The 19,147-nt window shown below is 41.0% G+C and overlaps 1 protein-coding gene and 1 non-coding gene across 4 annotated transcripts in view; both read right to left on the bottom strand.

The window, feature by feature from the left end:
- The window catches only part of MICU2 (mitochondrial calcium uptake 2), a 125,555-nt gene extending 118,173 nt beyond the window's left edge, over positions 1-7,382 (bottom strand). The window contains exon 1 of one of the 3 annotated variants that reach the window (XM_036252668.1): positions 7,236-7,382. In XM_036252668.1, the coding sequence (XP_036108561.1) occupies positions 7,236-7,238 (3 nt within the window). In that variant the 5' untranslated portion in view covers positions 7,239-7,382. The remainder of the gene's footprint in view (positions 1-7,235) is intronic. The other 2 variants (XM_036252667.1, XM_036252665.1) reach the window with 2 other exon arrangements.
- Positions 7,383-15,239: 7,857 nt separating this feature from the next.
- Positions 15,240-15,346, bottom strand: LOC118624764. The gene has a single exon (XR_004958435.1). It is a non-coding gene; the product is annotated as a U6 spliceosomal RNA (small nuclear RNA).
- Between the last annotated feature and the right edge of the window lie 3,801 nt (positions 15,347-19,147).

Here is a 19,147-nt window from a genome sequence, read left to right as displayed (position 1 = left end):
ATCTTAACCAATTTTATGTCTACAATACAGTGGCATTTAGTAGGTTCACACTGGTGTGCAACCATCACACCATCCATATCTAGAACTTTTTTCATCTGGCAAAACTGGCAAAATTAAAAAATTTAGCGTCTTCCCCATCTGTTTTGTTAATCTTTTCTAGTGTCACAGTCATTAAAAATTTTTTTATTTTTCAATTAAAGTTTATATTCAATATTATTTTGTATTAGTTGCAGGTGTACAGTATAGTTAGATAATCATATACTTTACAAAATGGTCTCGATATTTCAAGTACTCACTTGGCATTATACACAGTTATTACAATATGATTGACTATATTTCCTATGCTGTACTTTACATCCCCTGTTTAGTAACTGCCAATTTGTACTTTTCTAAAAATCCTCACCTGAGGATATTTTTCTGTTTATCTTCAGATAGAGTGAGAGAGAGAGAAACATCCACATGAAAGGGACACATCCGCTGGTTGCCTCCTGCGAGACCCTGGACGGCCAGGGAGGAACTGCAACCCAGGTACATGCTCTTTATTGGAATCGAACCTGCGACTCTGGTCTGAGGGCCAAATGCTCTAACCATGGGCCAAATCGGTCAGGGCCAATTTGTACTTCTTAATCCCTTCACCATTTTTCACCCAGCCCTTCAGTACACCCCCCCCCCCCCCCCCCCCCCCCCCGGTGACCATCAGTTTGTTCTCTGAATCTACCTATCCTCATACTCTTGACTGCTTTTTTTTTTGCTAAATCATATCCTGTCCCAGCCATATCACTTAGATGAAGTATTTTCTTTTTTTTTTATCCTCACTCGAGGACATTTTTGCATTTATCTTCAGATAGGGAGGGAGAGAGCGAGGAGGAGGAGAGAGAGAAACATTGACGTGAGAGAGACACATCAACTGGTTGCCACCCTCATGACCCCAACCGGGGCTGGGGACAAACTGCAACTGAGGTAGTGCCCTTAGTGGGAATCGAACCTGGGTCTCTCTGGTCCACAGGCCGATGCTCTAACCGCTGAGCCAAACCAGCCAGGGCTGAAGTATTTTCTTATCAAGTCTCAGCCAAAGCCACTCTGTTTTAAGCAATCACTATTTACTGAATGTTGAATTTAAACTCTGCCCTGACAAGGTGTTGTATCTGTTATACTCTCTGGGAGCAAGTCGTGCAGCAGCATCCTTACCCGAATCCCTGTCATCAGGGACCCAGATGTTTTTCCTGGTGTGGGTGAGAATGTAACCTCAGTCCTGGTTGTTTCATTGGTCATAAGAAATTTCATTGAGGCAGATGACTTGGCTTTATTCTGTCACCTCTGACCCTCTAGTCTTTCGTCTTTACTTTCCAGTGTCAATTTACTTCAAAACTTTTGTTCAGCCTCTGAAGTGTCCCTGGTCATTAGAAGCTTTACTTGGGCATGCAGAAACAGAGCCAGAGTCAAAGGTGCCAACAGTCCTGATCTTACAATCACTGCCATCTTGAAGTTTTGCAGAATAAGCTAAACACAAGGACCACACTAAATCTGATTTGACCACTGGAATCCTCAGATCATTTGGTCATAATCCACCCTCCATTCTTGCTCCCTCTTAGCCAGTTTGTCTAAATTAATCTGCAGTCGGAGCTTTCTCCCGTTCTCCTCAGCTGCTGAAACCACTTTCAGTGCCTTCCCAGGAAGGAATTTCATCAGACTCACTGTGCACAGATCTGTGAACCAGACCACAGGGTTCCAATCCCAGCTCTGCTGGGACGAGCGTTGTGATTTGGGGCAAATTACTTAATCTCCGAGTCTCAATTTTCTTCACTGTAAACAACTTTTATGGTTTTGGGTTGAGGGATTAAATGAGAATTCTGTGGGAAGTGACCTGGCACATGCTCACTTACTGCAGATGTCAGTGTACCTTCTTCAAGATCTGGCTTACTTCTGCCTTCTGATCACACATGAGTGCTACTGATGTTTCTCGCTTCCAATCTCTAGCCCATTCCACTTGAGAATTTCCTGCTTGACCTCCTAGACCTCGGGTCTGTTTTCACATCAGTTAACTCTGGTACCTCTTGGCATGTATCTTGCTTGTTCTGGGATTGTTGACAATCTAGTTTGTTTCAGTGCCCTGCTGATTATAGGATTTATAGGATGGGTTTGGACATCCTGGATGTCTTACCTTGTAGCTTATTCTTTTCTTTTTAAAAAAATTTTTGTTAATTTATTTTTGTTACAGATGTTTCTCCTTTTTTTCCCCATTGACACCTTCCTCCCCATCACCCCCCACCACATACCGGCTTTGTTGTCCCGGTCCATTGGTTATGCATACATGCATCTAAGTTCTGTGGTTTATCTCTTCCCTCCCCCCATCACCCCCTCTTTTGAGGGTTGTCAGTCTGTACCCTACATCCATGTCTCTGGGTCTACCCAATTCTTCAGACTGTTATGTTCATTATATTCCACAAGTAAGTGAGATCATGTGATATTTGTCTTTCTCTGCTAGGCTTGTTTTGCTGAGAATACTTTCCAGGTCCCTCCATGTCGTCTCAAAGGATAAGAGATCTTTCTTTCTTACAGCTGCATAGTACTCCGTTGTGTATATGTACCACTGCTTTTTTATCCATTCATGTACTGATGGACACTTGGGCTGTTTCCAGATCTTAGCTATTGTAAATAGTGCTGCTATGAACATGGGGGTACATATATTCTTTCTGATTGGTGTTTCAGGCTTCTTAGGATATATTCCTAGAAGTGGAATCACTGGGTCGAATGGAAGTTCAATTTTTAATATTTTGAGGTAACACCATATTGTTTTCCATAGTGGCTGCACCAGTCTGCATTCCCACCAGCAGTATACTAGAGTCCCCTTTTCTCCATACCCTCGCCAACACTTGTTGTTTGATGATTTGTTGATGGCGGCCATTCTGACAGGTGTGAGGTGATACTTCATTGTTGTTTTAATTTGCATCTCTCTGATGAGTAGTGATATTAAGCATTTCTTCATATGTCTCTTGGCCATTTGTATGTCCTGTTTGGAGAGGTGTCTATTCAGCTCCTCTGCCCATTTTTTAATTGGGTTCTTTGTCTTCCTTTTGTTGAGTTGTATGAGTACTCTATATTGGAAATTAACCCCTTATCTGATATATCATTGGCAGTTATGCTCTCCCATACAGTGGGTTGCCTTTCCATTTTGATGATTGTATTATTTGCTGTACAGAAGCTTTTGAGTATGATGTAGTCTCATGTGTTCATTTTTTCCTTTGTTACTGTTGCCTTAGGTGATGTATCAGTGAAAATTCTGCTGTGTATGATGTCTGAAATTTTGTTGCCTACAGTTTCTTCTAGGATTTTTATGGATTCATGAGTCACATTTAAGTCTTTTATCTATTTTGAGTTTATTCTTGTGTATGGTGTAAGTTGATGGTCTAGTTTCTTTCTTTTTTTTTTTTTTGCATGTAGCTGTCCAATTTTTCCCAACACCATTTATTTATTTATTTATTTATTTATTTATTTATTTATTTATTTATTTATTTTATCCTCACCCGAGGACATTTTTCCATTTTTTGTTCAGATAGAGTGGGAGGGAGAGAGAGGAAGAGAGAGAGAGAGAAACATCGATGTGAAGGGACACATCGAGTGGCTGCCACCCGCACGACCAACCAGGGCTGGGGACAAACTGCAACCAAGGTATGTGCCCTTAGCGGGAACCGAACCCGGGTCTCTCTGTACTGCAGGCCGATGCTCCAACCGCTGAGCCAAACCGGCCAGGGCCCAACACCATTTATTAAAGAGGCTGTCTTTACTCCATTGTATGCTCTTGCCTCCTTTGTCAAATATTAATTGAGCATAATGTCTTGGGTCCATTTCTGGGTTCTCTGTTCTGTTCCACTGGTCTATATGCCTGTTTTTGTGCCAGTACCAGGCTGTTTGGATTACAGTAGCTTTGTAGTATAACCTGATATCTGGTATTGTGATCCCACCTACGTTGTCCTTCTTTTTCAAGATTGCTGTGGCTATTCGGGGTCTTTTTTGGTTCCATATGAACTTTTGAAGTATTTGTTCTAGTTCTGTGAAGTATGTCGTTGGTATTTTGATGGGGATTGCATTGAATCTATAGATTGCTTTGGGTAGTATGGACATTTTAATGATGTAAATTCTTCCAATCCATGAACAAGGTATGTGCTTTCACTTTTTTATATATTCCTCCATTTTTTTTTTTCAATGACCTGTAGTTTTCTGCGAATAGATCCTTTATGTCTTTGGTTAAGTTTATTATTAGGTATCTTAATTTTTTTGCTGCGATGGTATATGGGATTGTTTTTCTAGTTTCTCTTTCTGTGACTTCATCAGTGGTGTATAAGAATGCCACCGATTTCTTGACATTAATTTTTATTTTGCTACTTTGCCAAATTCATTGATTAAGTTTAGTAATTTTTTTTATTTTTATTGATTAATTTTTGTTACAGATGATTCTCCTTTAAGTTTAGTAAATTTTTGATGGAGTCTTTAGGCTTATCATGTCATCTGTGAATAATAACAGTTTCACTTCCTCCTTTCCAATTTGGATCCCTTTTATTTTTTCTTCCTGTCTGATTGCTGTGGCTAAGACTTCCAGTACAATATTAAATAAGAGTGGCGAAAGTGGACATCCCTGTCTTGTTCCCGTTCTTAAGGGAAATGCTTTTAGTTTTTGCCCATTGAGTATGATGTTGGCTCTAGGTCTGGCCTTTATTATGTCGAGATATGATCCCTCTATTCCCACATTGCTGAGCGTTTTTATCAGAAATGGATGCTGGATTTTGTCGAATGCTTTTTCAGCATCTATTGATATGATCATATGATTTTTATCTTTCATTTTGTTTATGTGGTATATTACATTTATTAATTTGCAAATATTGTATCAGCCTTGCATCCCTGGGATGAATCCCACTTGGTCATGGTGAATAATTTTTTTGATGTGTTGCTGGATCTGATTTGCTAATATTTTGTTCAGGATTTTGGCATCTATGTTTATCAGGGATATTGGCCTGTAGTTTTCTTTCTTTGTAGTGTCTTTTTGTGGTTTTGGAATTAGAATTATGCTGGCCTCATAAAACGGGTTTGGAAGTCTTTCTTCTTGAATTTTTTGAACTAGTTTGAGGAGAATGGGTATTAGTTCTTTTTTGAATGTTCGGTAAAACTCCCCCATGAAGCCATGTGGGCCTGGGCTTTTGTTTGTTGGGAGAGTCTTGATTACCTCTTCAGTTTCCCTAGTTGTTATTTTGTAGCTTATTCTTGATTTCTATAGACCACAGTTAAAATGGTAGTGTTATTTATATGCATGCTGCCTAATTCACAGAGTTCCTATAGCCATTTAATGAAACCCCACATTTGGGGCTTTGTCAGGCCCCAAGCCCCAAACAGGCACATGTTTCTATTAGAGCCTTTGACATATTTAAAAATATTGTATTTCTCCCACAATTTGACATCCTTCTGGTTGAGAATATCATTCTTCTGTTTCCTTAGTACCCAGCACATATTAGACATTGAGTGATTGAATATATGAACGAGGGACTAAATAGATGATGCAGATGAAACTCTGGTGTGCCCATTTCCATCTGTAGCTACCAAACATTCAGTAATACATTATTCCTTTTGTGTAATTTATTTTCCAAGACCAAAAAAATCATTTGAAATTTTCTTTTGATGAAAAACTCTACACTTGCTTGAAAAACTGCTTTGTGATTAGTTTTTGTGTGTTATGTGCCCAGGTCTTTCTAACTCACATTAAGATGTACATAATGTATTCAAACTTTCTTTTGCAGGGTAGTCAAATTAGTATAATAGAACCAATCTCTAGCCGACTAACCATTTTAAGTAGGAACTCTTCCCTGGCAGCTGCTGACACTTGTCTAAATACATTGACTATATTGGTCTTTTTAGGCTCCAGCTTTGTTCACTTCTTCATCACCAGCTGCAGAGACAGTCCTAGGCTGGGATGTATTTTCAACCATGTAGTTTTTAAACCAATTCCCAAATAAGGAATTGCTTCTAAAGCTGTAAGATCTATGCTGTTTTTACATGTAGCTGAGAAAAACAGTACAGGAACACTGTTAGTCTCTAGGTATGTATTCGTAATTTACTTTGTGCTCTTTTCCTGTAGGAGGTACAAAAGTTAAATGGCAGAAAAACTGTTCTCAAGGGGCTTTACTTTCACTGAAGAGACAAAGTCTGAATTTCAAAGTGATGCAAGGTGGCATTTAACGATAGTACTGTACAGAGGAGGAAGAGTGTGGTGGGCTGGAGCAGTCAGAAAGGCATCTAGGGAAGAAAGGGCAATTAATCTGGGACTTGGAAAGTGAGAAAAGTTTGGCTAGGTAGAGTCCTCCAAGATTGGAGGAACAGTAAGATTGAGAGTGTGGGTGAGAACCAAATATGGTATGTGTTTCCATGGCTTGGAGCAGAAGGGCTGCTTTAGGGCCACAGAGGGGTCATGCAACAATTTCCAGTGGTATATGGAACAAACTGTCTGCTCTCCTGACTCACTGCACGTTTGTCTTTGGGGTGTTCATGCTTCTTTTCTAGCATCTCCACCCACTTTGTGCCTTACCTCTGTGTCTCAGACACGCTCTACCCAGTGATTGTCTCTGTCCAGGTTCTATCCTGGTCTTTCTTGTTCCCTGTCCCATGTGCTTCTCTAATTTATATTCCTACTACTTACAACCAGTACTTTGATTTTCTCTGGTTGCTGATCTTGAACAAAAGAGATCAACTGACTTTTCTAATAGAAGACATTACTGTATTGTATTTCCATTAAAAAACAACAACAAAGTTATTAACTCAAATGCATCTTTGATCTTAGCATGTGTGGGGAAGATAAACAAAAATTGCTGTTGTGATTCTGCCAGATTGCTTACTGTTGTATTACGGAATGGGTGTTAAGTCTGGTTATCTTAGGTGGAAGAGAAAAAATATGGAGGATTGCTAAAGCTAAATTAAGGAGATTGGGTTCAATCCTGTAGTAATGAAGTAAACAACATAAAAATGGACAATATTAAAGGACCTATTCTTGGAGTAGACAGAGGTTAGATTATATTTATGGTGTATAATTGTGTAGAGGAGGCTATGAATCACTCTCAGAGGCCCTAGGTGAGTCAGAAGAATTGCTAATTATGTCTTGTGTGTGTGTGTGTGAAGTTTGGGGACATGGTTAAAAATATCTGGGTATCATGCGATACTAGAGTGTACAGAAATAGGTAAAGATTACATCTTACCATGGTGAAAAAGCAGTATGAAGAGTTGCATTTTCAGTGTCTTTCAGACCCTCTGCTCTCATTCTGTGCCTGTCACCCGGTCTGTCCTCTCGTTGCCGCAGGCTTTGGTGACTGCAGTTAGCTGTTAGTGCATGACTGTTGATTCTGGTCTCTTTCCCTCTGTGGCATCGCATAGATCCATGTCAGATCACTCTTCCTAAAACTTCTCTGTCACCATGCTCCCATTAGCTGAGTGGTGGAACCTCCCTAAGCCTGTTTCCTTGTTGGAAAATAAGAAGATTGGTTTCAGTTTTAAAATTCTCATTTTGTGCTACTTCAAAGTGTCTTTTTTTCTTCATTCAGCATACTGTATCGAGTGTGAAATACATGCCAAATGTAGTGGCACACCTTAGAGAGGCAGAGACCGGACACACTCCCTCTCCTGTGGAGCCTGTCATCCTGGGGCTCCACAGTTGGACTACGGCCCCGCTGCTTAAAACTTTTAAAGCATATTGCCCCTTTTATGTATGTTTACTTTTTTTTTTATTCCTCACCCGGAGATATTCTCCCATTTATCTTCAGATACAGTGGGAAGGAGCGGGGGAGAAACGGGGAGAGAGAGAGGGAGAGAAATATCAACGTGAGACACACGTTGACTGGTTTCCTCCCGCATGACCCTGACCAGGGCCGGATGAACCACAACCGAGGCACGTGCCCTTGGCCGGAATCAAGCCAGTGACTCTCTGGTCCGTGGGCTGACGCTCTACTGCTGAGCCATACTGGCTAGGGCTGTATATTTACTTTTTAAATCCACATAGTCACAACTAAATGTTAAAATTTTAATGATGAGATAAAGATGAAATACTATTTATAAAAGAAAAATTTAATTTTATTATTTAAAGCTGCAATGAATATTTTGCTCTCAAAATATTAATATTTTAGTGAGAACAGTGTGTTAAATTGACTTTGTTAATTTGCATAATCTTTATTTAAAGTGTATGAGATAGAGATACACATCTCTACATTTATTCAGTTAATTTTTTTGAGTACTTACTGGGGATTTTTAATTTTTCATCATTCTTTTTTATTATTGTTAATCCTCACTATAGGATACTTTCTCATTGATTTTTAGATAGAGTGGAGGGGCGGAGAGAGACAGAGAGAGAGACAGACAGAGAGAGAGAGAGAGACAGAGAGAGAGAGAGAGAGAGAAAGAAACATCAGTGTGACAGAGATACATGATTGATTGCCTCCTGCATGACCTTGACTGGGGCCAGGGATTGAACCTGCAGCTCAGGTAGGCACCCTTCAGAATTGAACCTGTGACCCTTTGGATCACAGGCAAACGCTCTAACAGCTGAGCCAAACTGGCCAGGGCTTGCTTTTTAAAAAAATCCTTACCTGAGGATATGTTTATTGATTTTAGAGAGAAAAGAAGGGAGACAGAGAGACAGAGAGAGAGAGAGAGAGAGAGAGAGAGAGAGAAAGAGAGAAGAGAGAGAGGGAGGCATTGATGTGAGAGAGAAACATCAATCTGTAGCCTCCTGTACGGGTTTTGTATTTCTTTCTTTCTTTCTTTCTTTCTTTCTTTCTTTCTTTCTTTCTTTCTTTCTTTCTTTCTTTCTTTCTCTCTCTCTCTCTCTCTCTCTCTCTTTCTTTCTTTCTTTCTTTCTTTTTTAAAAAAAATCTTTATTGTTGAATGTAGAATGTTACAGATGTTGCTCACTTTTCCCCCATTAACCCCCTCCTCCCCACTCCCGCCCCCTCCCGCCTCCCTCCCTCCTTTTCCCACACTATTGTCTGTGTCCATTGGTTATGCATATAAGTTCTTTGGTTTATTTCTTCCCACCCCCACCCCAACCCCTTTCCCTTTGAGGTTTCTCAGTCTAGCAATGAATTTGTACTTCTTAATCCCTTCACCTTTTTCACCCATTCCCCCAACCCCCCTCCCATCTGGCAACCAACAAAATGTTCTCTGAATCTATGAGAATGTTTCTGTTCTACCTCTTCATTTTGTTTGTAGATTGCATTGCCGATAGATATGTATTCATTACCATTTTGTGTGTTCATATATTTTATCTTTTTCTTCAAAAAGATCCTTCATCATTTCATATAATAATGGTTTGGTGGTGATGAACTCCTTTAACCTTTTCTTGTCTGGGAAAGTCTTTATATGGCCATCGATTCTAAATGACAGCTTTGCAGGATAGAGTAATCTTGGTTGTAGGTTCTTGCTTTTCATCACTCTGAATATTTCTTGCCACTCCCTTCTGGCCTGCAAAGTTTCTTTTGAGAAATCAGATGACAGCCTAATGGGTAATCCCTTGTAGGTAACTAGCTGCCTTTCTCTGGCTGCTTTTAAGATTCTCTCTTTGTCTTGAACCTTTTGCATTTTGAGGATGATGTGTCTTGGTGTGGGCCTCTTGGGGTTCATCTTATTTGGGACTCTGTGCTTCCTGGACTTGTATGTCTGTTTCCTTCACCAAGTTAGAGAAGTTTTCTGCCATTATTGTTTCAAACAAGTTTTCCATTTCTTGTTCTTTCTCTTTTCCTTCTGGCACTCCCAAGATGTGAATGTTGGCACGCTTGAAGTTGTCCCAGAGGCTCCTTACACTATGCTCATTTTTTTGGAATCTTTTTTCTTTTTGCTGTTCTGATTGGGCATTTTTTGCTTCCTTATATTCCAAATCGATGGTTTGCTTCTTGGATTTACGTACTCTACTATTGAATCTGTGTAAATTATTCTTTATTTCAGTTAATGCCGCCTCCATTTCTGTCTGTGCCTCCATCATTTCTGACTGGTCCTTTTTTATGCTCTTGAGGCCCTCACTAAGTTCACTGAGGTTCTCACTAAGTTCATTGAGCATCCTTATAAGCAGTATTTTGAACTCAGCATTTGTTAGGTTGCTTATCTCCATTTGCTTAGTTCTTTTGGGGTTTTGTTCTGTTCTTTCATTTGGGACCTGTTTCTTTGTCTCCTCATTTTGGCTGCCTTTCTGTATTTGTCTCTGTGTATTACTTAATGAGCGGTATGGGGCTAGCTGAGACCAGATGCTGCTTGTTTGAAAGAATTTAGGAAAAACCTGAAGCAGGATCCAAGACAGGCCAATCCTATGGTAAAGCAAGTGGCAACTGCTTGGGTGGGCCTGAAAGTTGGGTGGGGCGGGGCCTCAGGGAGTCACTAGGGCGGGGCTACCAGTGTGAGCCAGGTTGCTGGAGTCCCAGGTATGGTGCTGTCTGCCACCCCAGGGAAGGGCTCACCAAGAGAACAAAGGCCTCTGACAGCACGTTTGTCCCGGAGAAAGCCCCCTCTCCAGCCCTCGCTCCAGTGCCAAACAGCTCAGTTCTTCCCTGTATGTCTCTGGTGCCCCTCGAGCTGCCTCCCCTCCAAGCTTAGAGGGAGAGAGTCCGATAAGTCCGTGTGCGGGCCCTTTAAGGAGCTGCCTGGGGCTCCAGCCCCGTCAGTTTCCCTGAGCCTCAGTTCCTGCTGCTTTTTCCAGCCAGAAGTTATGGGGATTCTCTTCCTGGCACTGGAACCCTGAGCAGGGCACCTGGTGTGGGACCGGGACCCCTCAGTCCTCAGGGAGGACCTTCCCAGCCGAGGTGTCCTCCTGATTTTTATCCGCCACACGTGGGTGTGGGACCAGCCCTTCGAGCCTCCGCCCCTCCTACCAGTCTCGATGTGGCTGCTGCTTTAATTCCGTAGTTGTAGGACTTTCATTCAGCTTGGTTTTAGGCGGTTTTGAATGATGGTTGTTCTGTAGTTTAGTTGTAACTTTGATGTGGTTGTGGGAGGACGCGATACCGCGTTTACCTCCCCGCCATCCTGACCTGACGTCGGGTTTTGTATTTCTTAATGTTTATAGTCCAGTGGACGCACAAACTACTGAGGGAAAATAATTGCAAAATTGCCTGAAATGCTGGGATATTAGGTGGACAACAGTAGGGTAATGGGAAGGAGAGTGAACAGTTATTGTACCAGTGCTGTGTAACGCTATCGTATCACGGGAGATGGACTGTGTTGCTGTGAATGCACTTGTAAATGAGCGAGAGTACAATGTTTGAGGTTGCAAACAAGATGGTTTCTGAAAACACACTTATGGAACAGATTGTGTATGTCTAGGAAATTTGATTGTTTTCAAGTTAGTTGTAATGTGTCCAAAGTTATGCATATCCCAGCAAGAAACAAAATTAACACTTTTCTTTCCTTTGCCCCTTTTTAACTGTAAACCATTCATCTTGAGCAAATAAAAAATGACAACCAGAGAAGAGTTAAGACAGACGGCACGTCCAGATGAGCAAGGGGAACAAGGGGAAAGGTACTGTAACATCTAGTGAAATGTTCCTTGACTCCAGGATTTTTTTTTAAATTAATTTATTTTTTATTAATTAATTTTTGTTACAGATGTTTCTCCTTTTCCCCCCCATTAATTCCCTCTCCCCCTCCCTCCCTGCCCTGTCCCCAGTTTGTTGTCCATGTCCACTGTTCATGCATACATGCATATAAGTTCTGTGGTTTATTTCTCCCCCACCACCCCCTCTTCTAGGGATTGTCAGTCTGTACCCCACTTCCACGTCTCTGGGACTACCCCATTCCGCAGACTGTTATGTTCATTATATTCCACAAATAAGTGAGATCATATGATACTTGTCTTTCTCTGTTTGGCTTGTTTCACTTAGGATGATACTTTCCAGGTCCCTCCATGTAGTCTCAAAGAATACGAGATCTTTCTTTCTTAGAGCTGCATAGTACTCCATTGTGTATATGTACCACTGCTTTTTTATCCATTCCTCTACTGATGGACATTTGGGCTGTTTCCAGATCTTAGCTATTGTAAATAGTGCTACTACGAACATGGGGGTACATATATTCTTTCTGATTGGTGTTTCAGGCTTCTTAGGGTATATTCCTAGAAGTGGGATCACTGGGTCAAATGGCAGTTCAATTTTTGATTTTTTGAGGTTAACACCGTATTGTTTTCCATAGTTGCTGCACCAGTCTGCATTCCTACCAGCAGTGTACTAGAGTCCCCTTTTCTCCACATCCTCGCCAACACTTGTCGTTTGATGATTTGTTGATGGCGGCCATTCTGACAGGTGTGAGGTGATATCTCGTTGTTTACATTTGCATCTCTCTGATGATTAGTGATATTGAACATTTCTTCATATGTCTCTCAGCCATTTGTATGTCCTATTTTATTTAGTTCCTCTGCCCATTTTTTAATTGGGTTCTTTGTCTTCCTTGTGTTGAGTTATGTGAACACTATATGTATTGGAAATTAACCCCTTATCTGATATATGATTGGCAATTATGCTCTCCCATAGAGTGGGTTGCCTTTCCATTTTGGTGGTGGTTTCTTTTGCCGTGCAGAAGCTTTTTAGTTTGATGTATTCCCACATGTTCATTTTTTTCCTTTGTTTCTGTTGCCTTAGGTGATGTATCAGTGAAAATTCTGCTGTGTATGATGTCTGAAATTTTGTTGTCTACAGTTTCTTCTAGGATTTTTATGGATTCATGAGTCACATTTAAGTCTTTTATCCATTTTGAGTTTATTCTTGTGTAGGGTGTAAGTTGATGGTCTAGTTTCATTATTTTGCATGCAGCTGTCCATTTTTCCCAACACCATTTATTAAAGAGGCTGTCTTTACTCCACTGTATGCTCTTTTTCCCTTTGTCAAATATTAATTGAGCATATTGTCTTGGGTCCATTTCTGGGTTCTCTGTTCTGTTCCACTGGTCTATTTGCCTGTTCTTGTGCCAGTACCAGGCTGTTTTAATTACAGTGGCTTTGTAGTATAATCTGAAATCTGGTAATGTGATCCCTCCACCCTTGTTCTTTTTCAAGATTGCTGTGGCTATTCGAGGTCTTTTTTGATTCCATATGAACTTTTGAAGTATTTGTTCTAGTTCTGTGAAGTATGCCGTTGGTATTTTGATGGGGATTGCATTGAATCTATAGATTGCTTTGGATAATATGGACATTGTAATGATGTTAATTCTTCAAATCCATGAACAAGGTATGTGCTTCCACTGTTTTATATCTTCCTCTATGTCTTTTTTCAATGACCTTTAGTTCTCTGCAAATAGGTCCTTTATGTCTTTGGTTAAGTTTATTCCTAGGTATCTTAATTTTTTTTTGCCACGATGGTAAATGGGATTGTTTTTTTTAGTTTCTCTTTCTGTGACTTCATCATTGGTGTCTAAGAATGCTGTAGATTTCTTGATGTTAGTTTTGTATCCTGCTACTTTGCCAAATTCATTGATTAAGTTTAGTAAATTTTTGATGGAGTCTGGGGTTTCCTACATAAATATCATGTCATCTGCGAATAATGACAGTTTCACTTCCTCCTTTCCAATTTGGATCCCTTTTATTTTTTCTTCCTGTCTCATTGCTGTGGCTAAACTTCCAGTACAATGTTAAATAAGAATGGCAAAAGTGGGCATTTCTGTCTTGTTCTTGTTCTTAAGGGAAATGCTTTTAGTTTTTGCCCATTGAGTATGATGTTGGCTGTAGGTCTTTCATATATGGGCTTCACTATGTCGAGATATGATCCCTCTATTCCCACATTGCTGAACATTTTTATCAGAAATGGATACTGGATTTTGTTTAATGCTTTTTCAGCATCTATTGATAAAATCACGATTGTTATCTTTCTTTTTGTTTATGTGGTGTATCACATTTATCGATTTGCAAATATTGTACCAGCCTTGCATCCCTGGGATAAATCCCACCTGGTCATGGTGAATAATTTTTTTGATGTATTGCTGGATTCAATTTGCTAGTATTTTGTTCAGGATTTTGGCATCTATGTTCATCAGGGATATTGGCCTGTAGTTTTCTTTCTTTCTAGTGTTTTTTTTTTTTTTTTTTTGGTTTTGGAATTAGAATTATGCTGGCCTCATAAAACGAGTTTGGAAGTCTTTCTTCTTCTTGAATTTTTTGAAATAATTTGAGGAGAATGGGTATTAGTTCTTCTTTGAATGTTCGGTAAAAGTCCCCCATGAAGCCATCCGGGCCTGGGCTTTTGTTTGCTGGTAGAGTCTTGATTACATCTTCAATTTCTTTTGTTGTCATTGGTCTGTTCAAGATTTCTATCTCTTCTCGGTCCAGTTTTGGGAGACTATGTGTTTCTAGAAATTTGTACATTTCGCTTAGATTGTCAAAATGTTGCCATATAATTTTTCATAATATTTGTTAACAATCTTTTGTATTTCTGTGGTGTCAGTTATTATTTCCCCTCTTTCATTTCTGATTTTGTGTATTTGGGTTCTCTCTCTTTGTTTCTTGGTGAGTCTAGCTAAGGGTCCATCAATCCTGTTTATCTTTTCAAAGAACTAGCTCTTTGTTTCATTGATCCTTTGAATTGTTTTTTTGGTCTCCATGTCATTTATTTCTGCTCTGATCTTTACTATTTCCTCCCTTCTACTTGCTCCGGGGTTTTCTTTTTGTTTGCTTTCTAGTTCTTTAAGTTGTGAGGTTATATAGCGTCTTAGAAATTTTTCTTGCTTCTTGAAGTAGGCCTGTAGTGCTATGAACTTCCCTCTCTGAACTGCTTTCACTGCATCCCATAGGTTTTGTGTTGTTGTGTGTTTATTTTCATTGGTTTCCAGGAAGTTTTTCATTTCTTCCTTGATCTCCATGGTAACCCATTCATTGTTCATTAACATGCTATTTAGCCTCCATGTTTTCAAATGTCTGTGCATATTCTTGTTGCAATTGATTTCTAGTTTCATGCCATTGTGATCTGAGAAGATGGTTGATATGATTTCAATCTTCTTGAACTTGTAGAGACTTAGTTTGTGCCCTAACATGTGGTCTGTCTTTGAGAATGTCCCATGTGCACTTGAGAAGAATTTTAATTCTGCAGTTTTGGTGTGTAATTCTCTGTAGATATCTATTAAATCCACTTGATCTAGCGCTTCATTTAGAGTCTGTGTTTCCTTGTTACTCTTTTGTCTAGAAGATCTATCCAGTGATGTCAGTGGGGTGTTAAAGTCCCCTGCTATGATTGTACTGCTTTTGAAAAAATATGGAACACTTCACAAATTTGCATGTCATCCTTGCTCAGGGGCCGTGCTTATCTTTTCTGTATCGTTCCAATTTTAGTATATGTGCTGCCGAAGCAAGCACTTATTGCTTGTTAAAAAAAAAAAAACACAAAATAAAATGTAATTTCATTATGCTTTTCCCCCAAGAGTTAATCTGTTGGTTTCCGTCTTTAGGCTACCATGCCATATGGACACGTGGCAGCAGCACCACTAGCCTGAGGTGGTTTGTCCAGTGGGGGCCAGCAGGGCAGGAGGCTGGTGATCTGGCAGCAGAATCTCAGTTTCCTTCAGGAGCTTCCTTCTCCAACCGTTTGGGGTTGCCCCAAATTTGTTTTATGCTTCAGGAACTCAGAAAAATACACTAGATAGTCTCCATGGAATAGCTCTCCCAGAGGCAAGGGTGATCATAAAGTGTTGGAGACATGGTGAGGACGGTGGGGGCTAGGTGTGAATGGCGACCCTCCAGTAACTCACAGGGTGGACAGATCTGCAGCCTGAACACAAGCAGACTGATGGCTGGGACGCTGGCCACCTTCTGCCTTCTTGGCTTGCAGGTAGGTGATGCAGGTGGACTTGAACTGGTCTGGCTCAGTGTGTCTTCCTGACCATGATCACAATGATCTTTTCCAGTGTGAGACCTTCAGTTGCCACCTTTGGGTGTTGGGGGTAGGGCTTCAGGTGTTTGTTGCCAGACACAGAAGGACCTGTGCCAGAGCTGTGTGGCATTGGAGAGCCAGTGCCTGCCATACTGTGTGGGACTTCTTTAAGGTCAAGCCAATGCACCCCCATCTGTGAATCGTGCAGAGTGGCATCTTACATGGGGGTGAACTTCATTTTGGGGGTGTTGATATGTGGAAGAGCCAGTCTAGGTGGAGTGGTGAGGCTGCTTCTGGGCTGCCTGGGGGTAAGGGGTGACTATAGAAGGTCTGTGAGGAGACAGCCACCACGTGGAATTGCAAGTCTGCCTGTTCCACCCAGATCTGAACTGGACACCAGGGCCAAGGTGCCTATTTGTGCTTATATTTCGGAGGTCCTGATTGCCTCCTGGGGAGTCTGAGACATTCTGCAGGGTTAGGCTGGCTGGGTGGGCACGGAGGAGCCATGTCCAGAACCAGCTGGTGGAGCGACTGGAAGTGCCAGGAGGAAACGGCGTGAGCACAGCCTGGCCGTGGAATGTCAGAGGTCACCATGTTTGTGCTGTTTGTTGAAAGGTGAGAATGGGAGCTTTCTGCCAGCTTCTTCCCTGGCCCCGCAGGGGTGCTGGCCAGTGGTGGTTCCATGAGCCATTGGCCACTCACAGCTGCTCAAACGAAGCGGTTTCATGGATGAGCTGTGATCCCAGATCCTGGGCACAGGTTGTGGTGAAGGCAGTAGGTAGCTTGCATGACTGCAGTGCCCAAAATGATATTTATATTACAGTTCCACCCACCAGTCAGGGGGAGTTTTCGTTGGGAGTTTGGTTCTTGAAATCATCAATTTCCTTGATGTCATTCACTTATTCTTTCAAATAATTGGGTTGAAAACTCACCAAAAATCTTAAAATATTTTCAAATGGGTTAGACATTTTAGGGTTCAGCTTTTGTAAGTATTCAGATATGAGTTAGTTTCTAAGTCACACATCATTTTTGGACAACAAACCATATAATGATGCAAATACAACTGACCCTTGAACAACGTAGGGTTGGGGCGCCTCGCAGTGGAATGTCCCTCGCAGTGGAAAATCTATGTATGACCATCGCTGGCCCTCTGCATCTACGGGGCTCAAATACAGTTGGCCCTTGAACAACTTGAACCGTGTTCACCCGTGCAATTCAAACCTATGTTGTTCAAGGGTCAGCTGTACCTCCAAATACTGTTTTTTTATCCTCACCTGAGGACATTTTTTCCATTTTTTGTTCAGATAGAGTAGGAGGGAGAGAGAGAGAGAGAGAGAGAGAAACATTGACGTGAAAGGGACACATCGAGTGGTTGCCACCCACACAACCCAACCAGGGCTGGGGACAAACTGCAGCCTAGGTATATGCCCTTAGTGGGAACCGAACCCGGGTCTCTCAGGACCACAGGCCAACGCTCCAACCACTGAGCCAAACTGGCCAGGGCCAAATATTGGTTTTTAAAATATACTCTCCAAGCAGAGGTTTCATTCAAAAGCAACTAGTTTTTGCCCTGGCAAGTTTGGCTCAGTGGTTGGAGCATCAGCCTGTGGACCAGAGAGTCCCAGGTTTGGTTCCTGCTAGGGGCACATACGAAAAAAAAAAAGAAAAGCAACTAGTTTTTTAGTCAATAAAAAGTTAACAAATCATGTTTGCTTTTAAGAGACCAATTAGTACATTTTTAATGTTTTTTTTTTTTTTTTTTTTATCCTCACCCAAGGATATTTTTACCATTGATTTTCAGAGAAATTGGAGGGGAGGGAGGGGGTTGGAGGAGAGAGGGAGAAAGAGACACATCGATTAGTTGCCTCCTGCATGCACTCGGATCAGGGCTGGGGATCGAACCTGCAACCCAGATATGTGCCCTTGATGGAATGGAACCCATGACCCTTCGGTCCTTGGGCTGATGCTCTAACCATTGAGTCACACTGGCCAGGGCAATACATGTTTTAATTAAGCATGTTATTAATAGCTATTTGTAGAAATGGGCAACAAGTATGAACACCTATCGTTTTGTAAAAGAGAGGTGTATAACTCACCTTTCCGTGTGACAGCTGCTTGGATTACTTTGCTGTTAGTTTACTAGCTAACTGTTTTTTGGTCTGGGGGTTTCATGGTCACATTCTATGTCACTTTAGAGTATTATATAGATCCTATAATATATGAGACAGTTTATGAACTTACGCATTGGTGGTTTTTCAATCTCAATACTATTGACAATCTCAATACTTTGGGCCAGAAAACTCTTCATGGTGGGGGCTGTCTTCTGCTTTGTAGGATTTTTAGCAGCATCCCTGGCCACCACCCACTAGATGCCAGTAACAGCCCCCCCCACCAGGTGTGAAAAGTAAAAACATCTCTAGACAGTACCAGGTGCCCTCCAGGTGGGAAATGTCCCCCAGTTGAGACCCACTGCTCCCAAATGTCAGCTCCAGGAGGGCAGTGATTTTTGCCTGTTTTGTGAGTGAATATTATTTTAGTCATTTTTATTATGATACGAAAAACAAGGATTTGCTCCATGGGTTTTGGGGCTTTATTCTTTGAGATTAACAGATCCCAAAGGAGCTTGTGAATGTTTAAGTTGAGTAAAATTTTGTCAATTTTTGGACTGAATATTGTGGAAAGAATTTATTTGTAGAGGCTTGTCTGTATTCTGGATAGTAGATTTTGAATCCTTATCATAGCTCTACACCATTAATGGCTAAAATCTCAGGCACAGTACACATTAGGATTAAGCTCACCATTAATGATAGTGGATACAAATCTGCTAGTTTTTCAAAGAACCTTCTTGATGATTTTTTAAACCGACTTTGTCTGATTAGTTGTTTAATAAAAATAAGGCCCAGGTGTTTCAGTATTATATTCTTTTTGTAGTGCTTTTCAAGGAGCCTTTTACAGCCAGTTATCCATTACCATCAGACTTATTTTCCTTGTCGCTGGTTAATATAACCTGTATATGCACCATCCCGGAGGTTTGGAATCTCACGTGGGAACTGATGACGTCTCACACAGCTCCTTCAGGTCTTAGAGCTTCTGTTCTTGTCAAGATACTCTGTGTGTTAGGATGCAAGGGAACCTCACATGGAGACAATATGTTTTCTTTTTTTGGATTAAAATAAAACAATACGTAGACATTTCAATATTTTGTCATCTTTGGTATGTGTACTCTCCTTGGAGAACCACTGGTCTGGTGTATTTTGGATCAAATCTAACCTCCCAGTTTAGCATTC

The sequence above is a fragment of the Molossus molossus genome, unplaced genomic scaffold (assembly GCF_014108415.1).
Source record: "Molossus molossus isolate mMolMol1 unplaced genomic scaffold, mMolMol1.p scaffold_m16_p_10, whole genome shotgun sequence".
NCBI classification, from domain to species: Eukaryota; Metazoa; Chordata; class Mammalia; order Chiroptera; family Molossidae; genus Molossus; species Molossus molossus.
This window is presented reverse-complemented; position numbering and strand designations above follow the sequence as displayed.